The sequence below is a fragment of the Limanda limanda genome, chromosome 7 (assembly GCF_963576545.1).
Source record: "Limanda limanda chromosome 7, fLimLim1.1, whole genome shotgun sequence".
Lineage (NCBI taxonomy): Eukaryota > Metazoa > Chordata > Actinopteri > Pleuronectiformes > Pleuronectidae > Limanda > Limanda limanda.
This window is the reverse complement of record NC_083642.1, coordinates 24884719-24903937: the sequence shown is the minus strand read 5'-3', so window position 1 is coordinate 24903937 and position 19219 is coordinate 24884719. Positions and strand designations below refer to the sequence as shown.

At 40.5% G+C, this 19219-nt stretch overlaps 3 protein-coding genes across 3 annotated transcripts; all 3 read left to right on the top strand.

Moving 5' to 3' along the window:
- Positions 1-96: 96 nt before the first annotated feature.
- LOC133005085 (PTB domain-containing engulfment adapter protein 1-like) lies at positions 97-4772 on the top strand. Its single transcript, XM_061074671.1, has 6 exons — positions 97-144; positions 326-397; positions 1055-1153; positions 1270-1407; positions 4415-4519; positions 4692-4772. The coding sequence occupies exons 1-6, from the start codon at positions 97-99 to the stop codon at positions 4770-4772; spliced, it is 543 nt and encodes a 180-aa protein (XP_060930654.1).
- A 1060-nt stretch (positions 4773-5832) lies between these two features.
- Positions 5833-9518, top strand: LOC133005084 (PTB domain-containing engulfment adapter protein 1-like). The gene is made up of 6 exons (XM_061074670.1): positions 5833-5880; positions 6063-6134; positions 8076-8174; positions 8291-8428; positions 9184-9288; positions 9447-9518. The coding sequence occupies exons 1-6, from the start codon at positions 5833-5835 to the stop codon at positions 9516-9518; spliced, it is 534 nt and encodes a 177-aa protein (XP_060930653.1).
- A 612-nt stretch (positions 9519-10130) lies between these two features.
- On the top strand, positions 10131-18489 carry LOC133004849 (transmembrane protein 106C-like). The gene is made up of 7 exons (XM_061074380.1): positions 10131-10760; positions 12119-12182; positions 13773-13932; positions 14500-14640; positions 15410-15459; positions 16067-16120; positions 16765-18489. The coding sequence occupies exons 1-7, from the start codon at positions 10547-10549 to the stop codon at positions 16925-16927; spliced, it is 846 nt and encodes a 281-aa protein (XP_060930363.1). The 5' UTR covers positions 10131-10546; the 3' UTR covers positions 16928-18489.
- The last annotated feature ends 730 nt before the right edge of the window (positions 18490-19219 follow it).

The window sequence follows — 19219 nt, the reverse complement described above, 5'->3', positions numbered from 1 at the left end:
CAATAGCTGAATCAGATATTTCTGTGGCTCTTAATGTTGGATTTAAATGTGTTGGTGTTTCGCTGACAAAGATCAGGTGTGTGTGACGCTGTAGAGATGAGTGACACTTCAGAAGACGACAAGGAGATCTCCTTTCGAGTGAAGGTAAATTTGTTTTAGCACTTTAGTTGCGTCAGTTGGACAATGTGGTGATCTTTCTTTGATTCAGCTCATTCCTGTAGCTATTTAAGTCAAATATACATAAACATACCGTATATACAGCATTTTGTATCAAAGCATCTTGTTTAAAACAAGGTTCTTCTGTGTTTCTCTGTGAAAACTCCAGTTTCTTGGGCGGGTTGAGGTAGTTCGCCCTGATGGACTACAGATCCTGGAGGAAGCAGCTCGGAGCCTCCAGGTCAGAGGCAGATGTATTTTCACTTTTAACCATGCCATTATCATGGCATAGCCAGTCTGTGGCTCTGCCTGTCCACCACTTAGGTACGGACTGAATTATCTCAATATCTACTGGAGGACAAAATTAATGGATACAGGCATTCATGGTGCCCAGAGAATGATTCCAAATTACTGTTAGTTGTGGGAAGAGCACCCCAGAAAACTACAAAGAAAAAGAACCGGGAGTCACCACCAGGTTTGTTTAGATTCATCCTCTGGGAACCATGAATGTCTCCACCGAATGTAGTGGCAATCCATCTTATACTTGCTGAGACGTTTACCCTAATAATACCCAGACGAACAATCTGAATGACTTTGCTGATACAAATCTTTTCATTGATCACCACCACGAGGGTTCATTTAGATTGATCCACTGGGTACCACGAAAGTCTGTATCCATTTCTTGCAAATCCATCAAGGAGAGATATTGAAGCTAACAAAAATTTAAAAAAAACATCGACCTCATGGTGGCGCTAGATAGAAAGTCTCAGGAACACCAAAGTAATTTTTGACATGTTCAATGGGTACCATAGAGGTCTGTATCCATGTTTTTGCAAATCCATCTTATACTGTGACAAGCAGGACATAATGTGTCCTTCTCTGCGCCTCTCTCATCTAGACGCCTGATGAATACTCCACAGAAAAGGCAGCAAAGAAAAGCAAAGTCCACCTCTTCCTGTCCCTTACTGAGATAGACATATTGGAAAACAAAACCAAGGTGTGTACCACTTTTCAAACCAATCAGAGGATGCATAAAAGTTGATTAAAGACCTTGCTTACTTTGGCCTTGACTCATCACTTGATGTCTTTACTTTATCTTTCCTATACCCTCAGTTCCTGTTGTACCCGTGTCCTCTCTCCACCGTTTCCTTCTGTGCCATCCTGCCGTCCTCACACAAAGTCTTTGGCTTTGTGGCCAGACACCCTGCAGCCGACACGTACCACTGTTATCTGTTCCAGAGCAAGAAGTTTGTGAGTATCTTGGTATCAGCTTGTGCACAACGCTGCTGGTCGCATTTTAACCAACACCAAGCATGGGCCCATATCTCTTCAGTGCTCGCCTCCCTTCAATGGCTGTCAGTTAAATTTAGGATTGATTTTAAGATCCGGTTAATAACTTTTTAAAACTCAGCACGATCTGTCGCCCCAGTTTTAACTCCAATCTGTAATCCAAGATTTTCCAACCAACACTTACTAGTAGTTCCTAAATTAAGGCTGGTAATTTTGGGTAACTATTGCATTCTGGTCCGAGGAGATTAGATTTACCAGCACTTTATCATTTATCATTGCTTAAAACCTATTTTATAGGAACGCCTTCTAATGCCTGTTTTTTAACTAATTTCCATGAATGTGTATTTTTAATATCATCATCTATGGAAATTAAATGTTATTATTGGGGCCCGAGCACTGATAGGCACTGACAGACAGTGAGGCCCTATTGAAATTGTAAGGATTATTATTATTTTTCAGGCAAATGAATTGACTTTTTGAGGGCTTTAACATGCTTAAATTCTTACCAAAATTTGCTGAAAATTCGAAAGTGTTAAAAATGTATGTATTCTGGAGTAATTTTCAATGGGCATCGCAAAATGGCTCAACGGTGCCCCCCCGAGACCCCTGGTACGTGTTCACATTGACTGATTTTTTTACTTTGAGGTACTTGTACTTAGGGCCCAAGCAATGAGAGGCACTGACAGACAGTGAGGCCTTATTGAAATTGTATTTCAAAATGTTATCAAATGTTAGATTATGGATTGGCCAGTGTCAAACCTGATGCAGTCATCTGTAACACAATTTGACTGTATTTGACAATTTCTCCAACGGTGAGTTTCCCCTGAAATTTCTGAATGAATACTTACAGTAGCAGTAACATGTCTTTAAATGCACTGCTGAAAAAGAGTTGATTATTTTTTCTAATGAGCAGGTTAGCTGTAGTTAACCTGGTCGTAACACAGATGTAAAACTTTACCCAAGTCGTTTTTTGGTGCCTAAAATCACAAAGTATCTTCTTATGGCTTTAAAAACTTCCAATTAAATACAAAATATGGGACCTTTAACAACAACATGACTCTACGGGTGTGCTGTGCCTGCAGGCGGCCTGTTTGACATTTCCACTTTTGTCACATTTTCAGTGATAAAGTAAGAGGCTTTTCAGGCAATCTGGTTCAGTAAATATAGAAACACACGGATTATGCACCTCACCTCGGGCACAACTAAAGAGCATTTGGCAACCGTCTCGCAGGCCTCCTGATGCCTCCCCATCTCCTTCAGAGATGTTGCTTTTCTGTACAGTGCTTTATAGTTCCCCTCAATCAAGTGGAGAGCCCTTTCACAGTCTTCTAGTGTTTGTTTTCTATGCTTTTCATCTGCAAATTAAGTCATTGCGGTACATGGGTCCGAGGGCACAATTGACAAAGCTAAGGACACGGACCATGTATCTGAGAGCACGGCTTAGAGACAGATTTTTTGGTGCACCTGTGGACATTCGGTATGTTTCAGTAACTTGCTCAGAAGAAAGCTGAAAGCTGGAATAGCTGTCAGCCTCAACTGACAGGTACATTTTGACCTGACACTGCACCTAAGATAATGTCCTGGGCACTGCACTAAATTAATCTAAATTTCAGGCCCATTATTTAAATGTTAGCCCTACATTTCAGGCCTTTACTTTCAATGTCATACCTCCCCGTTCTTTCTCATGGAATTTGTATTCTTTTAAAATGCTGTTAAACTTGGTTATAGCTTTAGTTTTACACCCAATTAGTGTTGAATTCAGATGTATGCAGCTCTGTTCTAAATGTCTAGTATTTGTTTACTCTACCATGCTGAGACCCTAATTAAAGTCTGATTATTATGGTATTGTTGTCATAATTAATATATAGATTAGACCAAATGTAAAAAAGGTAAAGAAACATTGTTTGTCTTCTGTTGCTGTGCTGTGTTGATATGAATAGTAGCAAGCTAAATGAATCACACTGATCTGTTTCCCTCCAACACTGTGTTAATTGATCAGGGCCATGAATCCTGTATCTATATTCAGAAAGACAGAGGTAGATGTTACTGTACTAGTTATGTTTATTCACAAAATTGAACATATTTACAACATTCACATCATTCAATTATTTCAACTATGTACAAAGGGGGAACAGGGGAGGCGTTTGTTTTGAGGAGTAGGAAAAGGGTGAGGGAAGCGGGGGCAAGAAGGGAAGGAAAGGGTGAGGTCAGTGCTTCTCCACCTCTTCTCTCTCCTCCACCTCATCTCGGCCTCCTCCTTTCTGCAGCTCAGTCCCATAGTTGGAGTTGTCTCCTGCTGCAGCTTCGTCTCCAGCACCCGACTCTCCCTATGCTCCTTTTCTTTTGTAGTGCGCAAGCCTGGGCAGCCGATGTAGGGTGTTCTTCTTTTTTGGGTTTCGCATGTGATGAGCTGGTTCTTGTTAATGACGTTAACCATCAGCCTCCGCTGTCTAACCTCTAGCAGGTAGACCTGGTTTTCCTTGTCGACCTCCAGCTCACTGCTACGGCTTGTCTCAGGCTGAGGTGGATCCTGGTGCAGACATGCCTCCATAATCTTAGCCTTGGCCTGACACACAGTGACCTCGGCCATGCAGTCAATGTAGGCCCTGAAGCAAGCACGCCGTTTCTTGATCTCCTATTTTATGACACCATCTTTGTCACACATACACACACACACACACACACACACACACACACACACACACACACACACACACACACACACACACACACACACACACACACACACACACACACACACACACACACACACACACACACACACACACACACACACACACACACACACACACACACACACACACACACACACACACACGGTATATGAGACCGATTGGGCAAGATTTTAATGAAGAAAGTATTAATTTGTAATTTCATTGGTAATTGTACTTACATAATTGTAATTATTATTTAATAAATATACAGTAATACTATATTCTTTTTTCAGAGTCATGTGCTGGTCTCATTGATTGGAGATGCGTTCCGAGCATCTAAGAAAGTGGAGAGCGTCAAGGGAGGACGAGATCTGATAGTGGAGGCGCTCAGACATAAGGTTAGCTCCATTTATTCAGGGCTAAAGAGTCACTGTCTTCCAGTTAAAGCCTCCTCATATCACTTTGCTATTGTTTGAACTTTATTTTGTTTTGAACATATTTTTTTAGTCTATCAAATTTAATGTACGTCCAGTTCTTTACATCTGTTTCCTCTTTCCCGCTCTTCTTCAGAATAAAATGCTGCAGAGAGAGAACACTGAGGTGAAGAAGAGGCTCGCAGGACAAAATGATTTGATTATTGGAACGCAGTGAAAAAAAGCATTCAAGCAATTGTTCTAACAAAGAAAAAGGAAAGATGAGTAAAAATCTGTGGAAGGAAGATGTAATTGTTTTTTGCTGATGGAAAAAATTGCATAAATTATACAAAATAATAATGATTTCTGTAATAAATAATGAGATACATTTCTGAATGGATTGTTTTATTAATGTTATTTTTAAGAAAATCCCAGTTGATATTACTGAAGGTGTGGCTCTATCCCATCTGTGTCTATCTACCAAGATGGTGTTCTTTTCATCTCGGATGTTCCTCTCATTCTCTCAAGAAGGGATTGCTCTGTGCTGTCACCCATCCACAGTCCACTTCACCACCTGTCTCTTCACTTCTCTCACATCTGCAGCATTTGAGCCTAGTACAAACAGATAAAGCTTCCCTCCGAGGTGACAGAGCATGCTCGTGTATGCACATCCAGCAGGGACATTTCTGGCAGATGAACTGTTGATTGTTCACAGGCACACAGTGTTGTTTTCCAGCTGTGTTTTGGGTTCTGTTCTTATCATTAAAAAGTGTGGTTTTCAAATGTTTTGGTTTCCCTTCATGCTGTCTCTGACCACAATCACAATTCTCAACTTGCGTGATGTCACTGTTGACCATTATCCTGCTCTCGAGCTAATGATTAAGACTCTGACATTAAATCTACTTGCGAATATAAAGATATATCTATGATTGAGTATTGACAAAGTGGCACTCACTGTAAACAAATAAATTCAGGTGATACAGAAGTTACATTTGTGTGGCTGTTTTTTTCTGTGAGTCTGCTTGCCTTTATACGTGTATGAATCAGAATGTGTCCATGAATCTTCCAGTCAGACTGCATATCTGATAAGAGGCAATAAGGAAGACCTGCAGGTTACTGATTAACTCCAATAGACTTTACACCCATTATTTTATTATTCAGAAAGAACAGGATCCTGTCTGGTAATAGCACATTAACAAAGGTATGTTGTATATATATATATTTCTGTGGCTCTTAATGTTGGTTTTTAATGTGTTGATGTTTCACTGAGAAAGACCAGGTGTGTAACGCGTGTCGACATGAGTGACACTTCAGAAGACGACAATGAGATCTCCTTTCGAGTGAAGGTAAATAGAGTTCTGACACTTTAGTTGCGTCAGTAGGACAATGTGGTGATCTTTCTGTGATTCAGCTCATTCCTGTAGCTATGTAAGTCAAATATACATACACATACCGTATATACAGCATTTTGTATTAAAACATCTTGTATGAAACAAGGTTCTTCTGTGTTTCTCTGTGAAAACTCCAGTTTCTTGGGCGGGTTGAGGTAGTTCGCCCCGATGGAATACAGATCCTTGAGGAAGCAGCTCAGAGCCTCCAGGTCAGTCGCAGCTGTATTTCACTTTTAGCCATGCCAGTATCATGGCATAGCCAGTCTGTGGCTCTGCCTGTCCACCGGTTAGGTATGGACTGAAATAACTCAATAGCTACTGGAGGACACAACTGATGGATACAGACTTTCATGGTGCCCAGAGAATGATTCCAAATTAGTTTTGATTGTGGAAAATGCCCCCCAACAAACTACAAAGAAAAAGACAACCGTAACAGGCCAAATTAACCCCCGCCCAAATTAAACCCGGGTATACTTTGGCCCGGGCCAGAGTATGCCCGGGGGATAAACTGGCCTAGGCCAAACTATACCTTGGGGTGTAAAACAGCCTAGGCCATACTATACCCCTCCAGGCTAGAGTATACCCCAGGGGATAAACTGTCTAAGGCAAAACTATACATGGTGGATATGTGGTTCATTTAGCTCTAAGGTCAGGTAGGCATAGTAGTTGTATTGTGCTATCAAAGCATTTGAATCTTCAAAATCTAGGTTTGATATTCTCTTATATTTTAATGATAACTTACACTGCATTAGTTGGAATTCAGCTGTAGGCATATACTAGGAGATCTGTGTATATATCAGAGACTAATTTTATCCACAATTTATGTACTGCAAGCTAGACTATTATGCAGTTGTAGACACAACACAGGGGGTCCCTGGGACTGAGAAGGGAAGGAAAGGAGTTAAATGTGGCTATAAGATGGACTATTAAATGTGACCTAAACTAGACAAAAATTAATGAGTTTTCGTCGACTAAAACTAGACTAAAATGTTCTGAGTTTCCATCAATGAAAACTAGACTAAAACTAAGAAGGATAAAAATGACATTGTCATCCACACAAAAGTCGTTGACTCCATGGATTGGTTGACCTATCCCGCAAGCTTCAATCTGCAGTCATCAACAGAACCTGCACTTTATCTTGAAAACAAGCATGATCATTTTGATGTTGTTATCAGTGTTTTACTCTGAACATTTATATTGTAGCGAGGACTTGCTAGTCTTAGAAGTTGAAGTTTAAGGACGTTATGACTTTTATTATATTATGTTACAATTGCGTTATGTTTTGGGTATGTGCTTTTATTTTAATGTGTAACACTACTGAGCAGTGTTTTGATCTTTGTGGATAATTTGATGTTGTTATCAGTTTTTCTGGTTGAAGTAATAAAAGTCTCTCCCTAGTTTCTCCCTTAATTTACCTGACAAAGCTGAACCCCCAATAAATTGTTGAAAAATTAAGTAATTCTTGTGTATATCATTCAACACTACTGATATCATGGGGGTATAATCTGGCCTGAGGGGTATGAATTGGCCTAGGCCATAATATACCCGGATATAATCTAGCCTAGGCCCCTTTAACCCCAGGTATAGTCCGGCCTGGGGGTATAATATGGCCTGTTACACCGGGAGTCACCACAAGGTTGGTTTAGATTCATCCTCTGGGAACCATGCATGTCTCCTCCAAATGTAATGGCAATCCATCTAATAATTGCTGAGACGTTTACTTTAATCATACCCAGACGATGAATCCAAATGACTTTGCTGATTCACAAACTTTTCATCTATCAACACCACAGGGTTCATTTATTGATCCTCTGGGTACCAGTTTAAAAAAACATCAACCTCATGGTGGCGCTAGATAAAAAGTCTGAGGAACACCAAAGTCATTTGGGATATAACCCTAACCATGAAATCTGTCCATGTTTTTGCAAATCCATCTAAAAGATATTGAGACATAAAAAAACAAACTCATGGTGGTTCTAGATGAAAAGTGTGGGGAACAGTCATCCTCTGTGTACCATGAGAGTCTATCGTTTTTCTGCAAAAAAGTTAATATATATAATTATATTTTTTTCTGGACTCTACATGTTTAACACTGAGATTCTGTGACAAACAGGACATAATGTGTCCTTCTCTGCGCCTCTCTCATCTAGACGCCTGATGAATACTCCACAGAAAAGGCAGCCAAGAAGAGCAAAGTCCACCTCTTCCTGTCCCTTACTGAGATAGACATATTGGAAAACAAAACCAAGGTGTGTACCACTTATCAAACCAATCAGAGGATGCATAAAAGTTGACTAAAGTTCTTGCTTACTTTGGCCTTGACTCATCACTTGACGTCTTTACTTTATCTTTCCTATACCCTCAGTTCCTGTTGTACCCGTGTCCTCTCTCCACCGTTTCCTTCTGTGCCGTCCTGCCGTCCTCACACAAAGTCTTCGGCTTTGTGGCCAGACACCCTGCAGCCGACACATACCACTGTTATCTGTTCCAGAGCAAGAAGTTTGTGAGTAATTTGGTATCAGCTTGTGCACAACGCTGCTGGTCGCATTTTAACCAAAACCAAACGTTTTGAAGTCAAATGACTTTTGTCTGCAGGTGACAGGATGAAATAGTGTGTAAGATTTAGATGAAATATTGACAAACATTCAATATAAAACAATTGACACAGAGAGACCCAGAGAGTGTGAGACACGCAGAGAGACAGACTGGTGAGTGAGTGAGTGAGTGAGTGAGTGAATCTGGTTGTCATGGAAACTCAACTGAATGCACCTGTTGTCTCCCCACTGGGAATAGACAAATCTAAACTCTGAGTGCAGCACTCAAACAACTATAATTCAGAAACTATAAGTGCTCTCTGTGAAATAAAGACACCGTGAGAATTCCAAGACTTTGCCAGAGACACAGATATATTTGTGAGAGTAAATAAATGGAACCCTGGGAGCGAGTTATACGAGTTGATGCTCCTTCCAGAAATGTTTTCTCTGAAATAACATTAGACCCAATGGAGAGGGTTGGGTTTTTCCTTAAAGGAGCTACACACCTCATGTAATGTGCTCCTAGCCTTAGCTTAAGCTCCCGTCAACTTGTCCTTAAACACATTCAAACTCCACACTACCCAAAAAAACTCACAATAAAAAAATTTTTTTTTCCAAATAAAATGTATTTTAATGAAGAAAGTTTTAATTTGTAATTCATTGGTAATTGTACTTATAATTATTATTTAAAAGATATACAGTAATAATATATTCTTTTTTTCAGAGTCATGTGCTGGTCTCATTGATTGGAGATGCGTTCCGAGCATCTAAGAAAGAGGAGAGCGTCAAGGGAGGACGAGATCTGATAGTGGAGGCGCTCAGACATAAGGTTAGCTCCATTTATTCAGGGCTAAAGAGTCACTGTCTTCCAGTTAAAGCCTCCTCATATCTTTTTGCTATTGTTTGAACTTAATTTTGTTTTAGTCTATCAAATTAAATATACGTCCAGTTCTTAACAACTGTTTCCTCTTTCCCGCTCTTCTTCAGAATAAAATGCTGCTGAGAGAGAACACTGAGCTGAAGAAGAAGCTTGCAGGAAAAAATGACTTGATTGTTTGAACGCAGTGAAAAAAAGCATTCAAGCAAATGTTCTAACAGAGAAAAAGGAACGATGAGTTTAAATCTGTGGAAGGAAGATGTAATTGTTTTTTGCTGATGGAAAAAATTGCATAAATGATAATAAATAATAATGATTTCTGTAATAAATAATGTGATACATTTCTGAATTGTTTGTTTTATTAATGTTATTTTTTAGAAAATCCCAGTTGAAATTGATAAAGCACATCTATCTGTCTGTCTGTCTGTCTATCTATCTGTCTATGCACACCTATGACGTCTATGCCTATGACACCAATGATGCCTTCACGGTATCAGAATTAATGTGAGTATTTTTTTGTTGTAGGAGCTCAGAACAAAATGTTCTCAGATGCCACATGGAAAAACAAATTGACGCAGATTGCGAATCTCTCAGCGACTGTGAATATGAATATTTGGTGTATGCGAGTTAGGGTAATAACGCCATGACGCGTTTGTGGTTTACTGTGTTTTGTGATTTCTAAAACAACCAAGCGCCATGTGAAGCTGACAGAAGCGAGTCCGGTTTAAACATTTGGACGTTTGACTGAAGACTGCTTTACGCGGGTCCCGTGAAGGCAGCACCGCGGTCTCCGTGTGACAGCAGCAGGACGAGCCCCGCAGTTTTCAATGGGATGCACCACAACAATGTCGTTCATGGGACCAGCGCTGTGTAAATAAACAGGACCGTGCGATGGAAGCGTGGATTCGTTTCGTCTGAGAGACGTGAGCAAAGTTTGTTCGGCGAAGCTAACTAACGCTGCACACAGCCACCGGCAGCTAACTGCTAACTTGTTGAACACTTGTTAGCAAACTAGCCCGGGCTAGCTTAGAGCTAGTTTAAGCTCCGGAGTTAGTTCGAGTCTGCGTGTGTCAGCTACTTTACCATGGAGCCGTGTTGCTCTGTGTCCTGCTGCTCCTGAGTCCGTCTCTGTCCACTTGTGTCTCCGGGCTGAACGGGTCCTAGTACCCACCTGTACACTGTGGCTCTACCCAGCGGGTGAGGAGGCGCCATGGGGACGCGATGGTCCCGAAGCGGCAGCAGCTCGTCGCCGCTCCTGGAGACACCGAGCTCTGGGGGACAGGGAGAGGAAAGGGGCTCCGACGACGACTCTCTGGACGGGCACGACCGGCGGGAGGACATTGCCCAGTTCCCGTACGTGGAGTTCACCGGGAAGGACAGCATAACGTGTCCGACATGTCAGGGCACCGGACGGATCCCGTCAGGTGAGTGAGTGGAGACCATGGAAGCGGCAAATGTTATTCTCAGTTACAGGTAGGACCCCAAACTGAGCCCGGGCCTCCGTTGGACAGAGTTTTCATGTCTTATTACCGGAAGCACATGATATTCAGACCAAAGGAGTCAAACATTCTTAACATGTAGTGAAATTAATACTGCCCTTTCTGCTTGGGACCCCTGCCACCCATCAAGGACACTGAACCCCACTTTCAAGGAACCTGAACCCCACTTTGAGAACCCCTGTCTGTAACAATAAATGAAAATAAATCTAAATGCATAAATACAATAACATATAGTCTCTCCAGTAGGGGTCGGAATTGGCAAAAATGTGACGATAAATAGAATTGCGATATTTGGGCCATGATTCAATATTATTGCGATTCTTAACAAGTACAGCAAGTATTGTGAATCAATTCTGCGATATATTGCGATTCATGTCCCCCATATTATTCAAAGGTATTACAAAAAATTAGTAAAATAAGACTGCTCAACTCACTTTAAAAGTCACATTTAATTCTGTAAACAACATTCTACACATTAACTGAAGTGCAATAACTAAGAAAGAAAGGGTAGTGCAAAAACTTTATCCTTGAACATTCAGGACACAGGACCTTTGTAATTATTTTCTGGATAGGAGACCTCTCACATGAAAGCTGAGCTCCCAGCACATAACTTAAAAAGTATACAATACAATAACATAAAGCAGACATAATAGAGTAACATAAACCTGAGAATAATCATATAAATAATAGTAACTAAGAGCTTCAATCAAATTGAGAAAAATAAACAAAAATGTGTACTGCAAGAGTCCAGTCCAGTTGGCTGCAAGGTCATGACCCAAAATGTTAAATTCATTTGGGAATATTGGCATTTTTGTTCAGAAAAAGGAGTTGGTCAACATGCTCAGATGTTAAAGTGCTCCTCTGGGCCGTTACTATATCTCCTGCAGTGGAGAACATCCTTTCCCCATAAACACTAGGTAACTTTTAAACTCTGAAACTCTCCTCGTTATGCTTTTCCAGCCAGGGGCTGTTACATATATAATTAAATTAAAAAAAAGAATCAATTTTCCCCCAACCACTACTCTCCAGTGAGTCTTTGGTGTACAGTTTGTTTGGTGAGACCACGCTCTCTCGGTTTGATAATGTGCAAACAGTTTGTACAGTAAATACCACAAAGGTTTACTGTCACCTTCATGCTTCAGTTCATGTTTAATGGGCCGGTCCGTTATTTAAACTGGTGTAGTGACAAAGAGCTGTGTAAGCAGTGGGACTTGATGAAAACACACACTGGTGCACACGTATTGTGAGTGGAAACACCTGACCTGTTATCTCTCTCCTGATAGATCAAGTCAATGAGTTGGTTGCATTGATCCCGTACAGTGACCAGAGACTGCAGCCCCAAAGAACGTAAGTAGCTAGGAACACAGTGGTCAGAAAAAGTAATGGAACACTTCGATTTAATCTGCAATTATGTTAAATTCTCCTTCAAAATGTGGTCATATCTTCATCTGAGTTACAAACACAATCTCTAATCCAATCTAATTCTCTAATGCTGATGTGAACCGGACACAGAGAGTTAAGTCATCAGTCTGTCAGTCAGACAAATTCTCTACAAATGAGAAAGGCACTCTGTAGAGCACACACGGCCCGACAGTCCTCTGATAAAACCATAAACATTCTGTAGATCTTGGTTTGTATTTGGATCCGCCCCTAATTGCTCACACTCATTAATATTAGTCCCCATAATATGCCTGATTTCTTTTTATTTGGATCAAGATCAATTTATTGTTCTCTGAAAAATAAAGTAAAAAGTGGAAAAAATGTCCTATCTTGCAATGCTTAAGAACTTGAAGAGATAAACGAAAATCCTGGATCTTCCCAATGATCTGGATACCCACCAAAATGGAATATTTTTTCTTGTATATGACCTACCCCTTTAAGAGATTTTTTAGAAATTGAGTGAGTCATTTTGCATGATCCTGCTGCAGATAAAAACATAACCTCCTTGAATGAGGTAATAAAAGAAAGAATAGCCCAGGCAGCCAAGACTAGTAGGTGAAAAAAAGAGTATGAGTTTAAGGCTTAAAGGAGTTTGTTTACCATGTCAGGGAGCATGGTGTCCATGACGGAACACCACAGAGGAAACTGCTGCCCTAAGTTTGCCAAAGTTTGCATCGTGCCACTCAACAACAAAATCAGGATGTTATCTGGACTCATGAAACTAAGGTTGAATTGTTTGGGTAGAACAGGCAGCGATGTGTACTGTGTGATATAAAGAGGGAGCGGCATGTCAACATGAAAACATCGTCCTAAAGGTCAAGTTGGTTGAAGGGAGCATCAGGATTTGCTGAGTCTCTTTCTCCCTTGGGTCTGTGCAGCTCAACATCATCAAGGGGAAAATTTATTCCCAAGTTTTTTCAAGTATCATATGCTGCTTTCAGACAGGCGCTGGATATTCTCCTGAAATTAACACACGACTAAACTGAAAAAAACAGATGGAATACCAATATCTCTGAATGAAATAGAGGTGACACACAACTAGACACAATGAGATGAAGATGACGACAAGATTCAAGAGCTTTTGGCGAGTAGGGCTGGCACTGGTGTCGATTTGCCGTTAACAAAAACATGTGATTTCCGCAGCAGAATTCATACATTATGTCCTGCATCCTACATGTTACACTCAGGTGCCCCCCCTCACCTGAATGCTGAGGAAATGTTCCTGTTGTTGTGAACACTTCTGACTCTGACAATATCCTGCTGTGTTCCCGATATGTGAAAAATGTCCAGACATCGTAGGAATGTGTCGAGGATGATGCTGACAGTAGACGCATTGTATTCGTCTTCGCTTTTGACTTAGATGAAGATCAGATCACATTTTATGTCCAGTTGATTCAGAAAACCCGGACATTTCACAGATTTACTCACAATTTCTCTACATAGTACGTATATCTCTTTCTTGGTGATAAATCTCTCACTATATTTCCTTTGTTGTAGGAAGCTGTACGTGGTCTTGTCAGTCGTGCTCTGTCTCCTGGCATCTTCGCTGGTCGCCTTCTTCCTCTTCCCTCGCTTGGTGGTCGTGGTGGATGATGGGATACGCTCAGTGACTGTTCAATTCGACCACACCAATAAGAAGGTCCTGATGAACATGACGGTAGGTTTTCCTCTTCATCCTGCAGCTGCTCACCACAGAATAACACATATGCTGAATTAAACTCAACTCACTAAAATTTTGATTTGTGTTGTGGAAAAAACTAATTAGGATTAGTGTTTCCTTTCCTTCCTTTATTATCCTTTCAAATCATTAGTCAAAATGATCAGGCCAAGCCAAAAACACTCGGGGCCACCCTAACACTTTCACATTAGTCTAAATTAACCAGAACAATCAAATAAAATCCATCGCTGCAAGATGTTTGCTTTGTGAAGCAGATAGATAGATAGATGTTTATTGCCACCAATTATAAAAAGTATAAAATAAAAATATCAAATAAATACATAAAATGTAGACTAGCCTACGCAGTTCTTAATTAGTACACAGAAAGAGTGAAAGAGGTTGAGTTATTTGGAATAAGTGAGGTGTGTATGTGCAGTGAGCTATTAAATGTCCGCGTTGTGAGAGGGAGTGTGCTGTTTCATTTTGAACAAACATGGAAGGTTACAAAAGCATGTTGCACATTAGTATTTCTCTTGTATTTTTCGCTGTGCACTCTGTTTTTCTCAGAGCACACTGAACTTCAGCAACCCAAACTTCTTCTCGGTGCTGGTGCAGAGTGTGAGCTGCCAGGTGCTCTACATGAAGACAGTGATTGGACTACAGCAGCTAGACAACGCCACCACCATCCTGCCACTGGGTCATAGTCAGGTACGGGAAGATGTACACAATCAATTCACATTGTCATACAGTAGCTTTGATATATTAAGAAAATGTGTTTTCTTAGTAAAGGTTGCTCGTATCGTAAATATTATCACCAGAGCTTCTGTGACATTAGGGCGTCCTGTTACAGAGTATGCTAACAAATGCCTCATATTTCAAACAGGTTGTAGGTGTGTCTGCTACAGGATGTCATCTCTCTTTGTCTAACAAGCTCCCAGCACAAACTGTACCTACATTGTGGTTCTATTAAAAACACACTAGTGAGCTCCATGTTGCACCGACTGCTATGATGTTGTGTGTTCTGTCATTGTGATGAGCTTACACACTGCAGCTTACTGTCATTCCTGCACAGATCTCCTTCTGTTCGAGTAGCATTTGTTTAAAACTACAGTTCTCAGTTATACTTCGGGAAATAAGTCCGCCATGATGAGTCATTTGTAGACTTGCATCCTCAGTGAGAACCAGTTTCTATGGAGTTGAAGAAGCTAGGAATAATAGCATAACACATCTTTGTTTTACTATTTCCATGAACTTTGCTCACCATAACAATATTATTTAAAACGGTCTCATATGCTAATCTTCAGGGGTGCATTTATCAACATGAACATGTAATGGAATGTGTAGAGTTTGTAAGAGTTCAAACATTATCTCATTCCAGTGTCTTGCTGCGTATAGAATATCTGTGTTTGTCATTAAGTGACCTCCTCCTGCCCCAGATTTGAGCTTTGCTGTTGTGTAACTTCTTAATCTCCTGCAGGTAAACTACACTGTCAGTGTGGAGATTGGAAGCAGCACACCCTATGTCTAGTAAGTGTTGATTCTCCAACTAATCCCTACAATTTATTGGTGTCGTGTAGTTTGGACGCCAACTCAATCTGCAGCAGAGCTGTTGTGTTTTTAAACAACAACGTATTATGTGGATGTAGAGTGAATTTTCATCAATCCTTCTTTGATTTAGTCAACTGACGTCCCCAGTATGGCTCAAGCTCCAGAAACACAGGGTCCTACATTTCCCATAATGCAGCTCAATAGCATCTTGGGTTAGACAGTCCCTCCTAAACGCCCAAACACACACATAACGTCCACACCTTCAGTTGTAACACAGCTTTTCCTACATTATACAGTTGTAGACTAGATGCAAATTGAGATGAACCACTGTAGACATATTACAAGTCTTCCACAAGTAAACAGACTGTGATGTTTAAGAGCTTTAAACCTCAAACTAACACATGAAGAGATTTTCTGCATAAACATAGAAGTCACAGGTAAATTACACAAAGTGAAAATGAGTGGAGTAATGTTTTTTCATGACAGTGATTCAGGTATTCTGTTCATCTGGTGAAGAGTAAGTTTACAAGGCTGCTCAAACATCAGCAGCACAATTTAACAACATAAAACCTTTTCTGCTTTTCAGTGCCTTCTGCACCATGCCCAGCATCAAGGTCCACAACATCGTCATATTTGTGCAGTAAGTCCCTGTTGACTTTCGAGAACATGCTTTTATCTCTTATTTCTTTTTGTCCTGTTCCTTCTGTTGTGTTTTGATTTTCATAATTACACGTCTGGAATAAGTATCCAGACACAAACTACAATGTTAAGCTTCCTGAACTGTCTTGTTTATTTTGCTCATTTCAGTGTTATCCAAAACAATTTTACAACACAGAAAGAATCCACTTGTACACGTACGCATATTCCATGAACTTAGCAGGAAGAAGAATGAAGACGGCGTCAAGAAGAAAGTATCATGCAACCGAAACACTGAGTAAATGTACTTGTACTGTTGCACTATCATAACCATTTCATATCTGCCAACAGAAAAGAGGTAGTTGAGGAGTTTTCTTGTTTCACATTAACTCAGACAGCAGTGTTATCACATCATTCTGCTTCCTTTCAAATTGACTTGCCTTCAAATTCTGTCTCAGCAGTTCAAACAAATCATAAATAATAGACTGGAGCTGCAGCTGCTGTTTCCCCTGCTGATAATTAGGAGAGCTGTGGGAGAGCTTGACTTGACATCATGCATTTAGTGTGTAGGTACAGTGATGTACCTGCAGGCGGCATCGTGTGCAGCCGCTGGCTCTTTACTCCTCTGTCCTCTCGCCTTGTTTTCAGAACGACGGTGAAAACCTCCTACATGGTGCGGACATCCCAGAACAGCCTGGAGGCGTATCGCTACATAGACTGTGGTTCTAACACCACCCACCACCTGAAAGCCAAGCACCTGGGGCCTCGCTCCTCCTCAGCTGCCACAGCCTTCAGCTTCCCCATGCTGTGAGTGGAGCAGCCCTCACCTGCGCAGATCGTTTCTCCGGAGGTGTCGGTGTAAACTGCAGGATGGAAAACCAGCAGCAGCAGAAATACTGCCAATGCTTCCTACTATGCCCACCAAGAGCCGGTAACACAACGCTGCTGTTAACTTGCGCCACTGAATGATGAAGCTGTTTCCTTGAAAACACGAGTGTGTCTAGAGAATGTTTTGTGAAATCTTTTTCTGACTGCACATTTGTTTTCGTCGCACAGCCCCTAGGCAACAGACGTGTGGTATTGTTGTGGTTGTTGTTGTTAGGCATCACAGAGAGAAATTCCAGCCTCCGTGACCTTTTTCCCTTACAAGGTCAGTTTGGCTTTAATTTGTGGAGTTAAGATATTTCCTACCACCAAAAAATGATCTGGTTTTTAAGAGTGTTAATGGAGCTGATGATTGCCTGGTCACATGTTCTATTGGCAAAAAAGGAGGAAATGGAATGAGTCATTGCCAACAAGCCCTTCTGTGGCCCTGGACAAATGTCAGAGAAAGCCTCTCTCTATTAAAAGGAATAGCCAACATTCCCAGCTGACAGTGAAGTGCCACAGCTTTAATGGACCCTCAGGGTTTTGTCCGTCTGCTACTGTAACACAGGGAGAGAACCTTCACCATCGCTTGGATGACTTTTGGTGCTGTAACACTGTGTCGAGCAAAGGCTGCTGACTTTTCTTTAAAAAAGGAGAGGAGGAGCTGAGCTTCTGTTTTGGATTAAATGCAAGGGATCATTTAGCGAGTGTCTGCACCTTTAAAATTTAACTTACTCTTACTCTCAGATGTTGTTTATTTGTTGTGTTATTTAACTGTTCCTGCGGGTTGACAAATCAAATATTTCAAAGATGTTTTTTAAAGTTAAATAATGAAGTTATATCTCAGTGCCCTGTCAGCTCCATGTCTAAGCACAATGCTTTTTAGATTCAGGGTCAGGATGAGGAATACTGTTCTCAGACTAGATTTAATTTCAGGTGTCAGGGAGGCTCATGTAAATTTACGATCCTGGTGAAGCTACAGAAAGAAGAATTTGAACTCTTAAATAAATAATCGCACCAACGAACCTCATCTGTATATAGTCCTCTGCCCCATGGCCTTAACAGTCCAGTAACCAGCATGTTGACATCACGGCTGAAGGTGTGTGTGTATTGCTACACATATTAACGGTGGGTCTGTCTGACCCTAACACATTTACACTGTTATGTCCTTGTTATATATCTGTTTGTTTTTCACACTTCAAATATCGACTCCTTCATTTCGGAGAAGCTGCTTGATAGAGGTAGATTGAAACTCTTCATCATTAAAACACTTCTGCCAGAGTATCGGCTCTTTATACTGTTATACTGTCACTTGTCACAGGGCACATGTCACCGTGGAAACAGAATGACTGAGAAATAGGGATTTGATATTTTGGATTTTTCTTTTAAGCGACTATTTGTACATTTCTGAATGATTTTACAAGGGTTTTAAAAAATGTGCTTGATTGTAGTTTGAAAAAGATATTAAAGGGAAATGTGAATTAATAAAATGAATAATCAACCCCAGTGTTTTAGGAATCTTTTTTTGTGTTTTTGTCAACCATAACAACAGGAGATGAATCAGCAGATGCACTGATCAATGAGCAAATGATCATTTCAGTAATTTCTCTAACAACGATGGCAACTGTCAATGTTTCTTAAATGGAGTTTTTTTTTAATTAATAGTAAATGGAATATATTTGCATTCTAGACTAAACAAGACATTTAAAGACACTGAAACTTGAATTATTCTTCTGTGTCAGTGACATCCAGTGGCCCTGGATCATGATTACTCAAGAATGCTTTAAGGGAATTTCTTCAAATTTGGTTCAAGCCTGAACTTTCTTTCAAAGAGAATCTGATTAGAATTTGGTGGTCAAAGGTTGAGGTCACTGTTTAAAACATTTGGCAACAGCTTAGAACCACCTAAAGAGAATTTGTTCAAATTTGGTACAAACTTTCACTTCCACTCAAGGATGAACACATTTGTCAAGAAGTTCCATTACATCAGACAAAAACATTAACTTGCACTCAAGGATGACCTGATAAGAATTTATAGGTCAAAGTTCAAAGGTCACTGTGAGCGCACAAAATTGTTGCCTTGTGAAACCATTATCTTAAGAACGCTTCTTCGACTCACAGATTAGCTGATTAGCATTGGCTGCTTAAAGGTCATTGTGGCCTCAAAATACCTCTAACAGATCTTGAGTTTTCCTTTAGGGAATGTCCTCAAATTTTGACCAGTTATCACTTAACT

Excerpts from the sequence above, each read along its gene's own strand:
- LOC133005085 (XM_061074671.1), top strand. The coding sequence starts at position 97 with ATGAGTGACACTTCAGAAGACGACAAGGAGATCTCCTTTCGAGTGAAG. Across the intron at positions 145-325 it reads AGATCTCCTTTCGAGTGAAG|TTTCTTGGGCGGGTTGAGGT; the intron begins GTAAATTTGTTT and ends TGAAAACTCCAG. Across the intron at positions 1,154-1,269 it reads TATTGGAAAACAAAACCAAG|TTCCTGTTGTACCCGTGTCC; the intron begins GTGTGTACCACT and ends CTATACCCTCAG.
- LOC133005084 (XM_061074670.1), top strand. The coding sequence starts at position 5,833 with ATGAGTGACACTTCAGAAGACGACAATGAGATCTCCTTTCGAGTGAAG. Across the intron at positions 6,135-8,075 it reads AAGCAGCTCAGAGCCTCCAG|ACGCCTGATGAATACTCCAC; the intron begins GTCAGTCGCAGC and ends TCTCTCATCTAG. Across the intron at positions 8,429-9,183 it reads TGTTCCAGAGCAAGAAGTTT|AGTCATGTGCTGGTCTCATT; the intron begins GTGAGTAATTTG and ends TCTTTTTTTCAG.
- LOC133004849 (XM_061074380.1), top strand. The coding sequence starts at position 10,547 with ATGGGGACGCGATGGTCCCGAAGCGGCAGCAGCTCGTCGCCGCTCCTG. Across the intron at positions 10,761-12,118 it reads CACCGGACGGATCCCGTCAG|ATCAAGTCAATGAGTTGGTT; the intron begins GTGAGTGAGTGG and ends CTCTCCTGATAG. Across the intron at positions 12,183-13,772 it reads AGACTGCAGCCCCAAAGAAC|GAAGCTGTACGTGGTCTTGT; the intron begins GTAAGTAGCTAG and ends CCTTTGTTGTAG.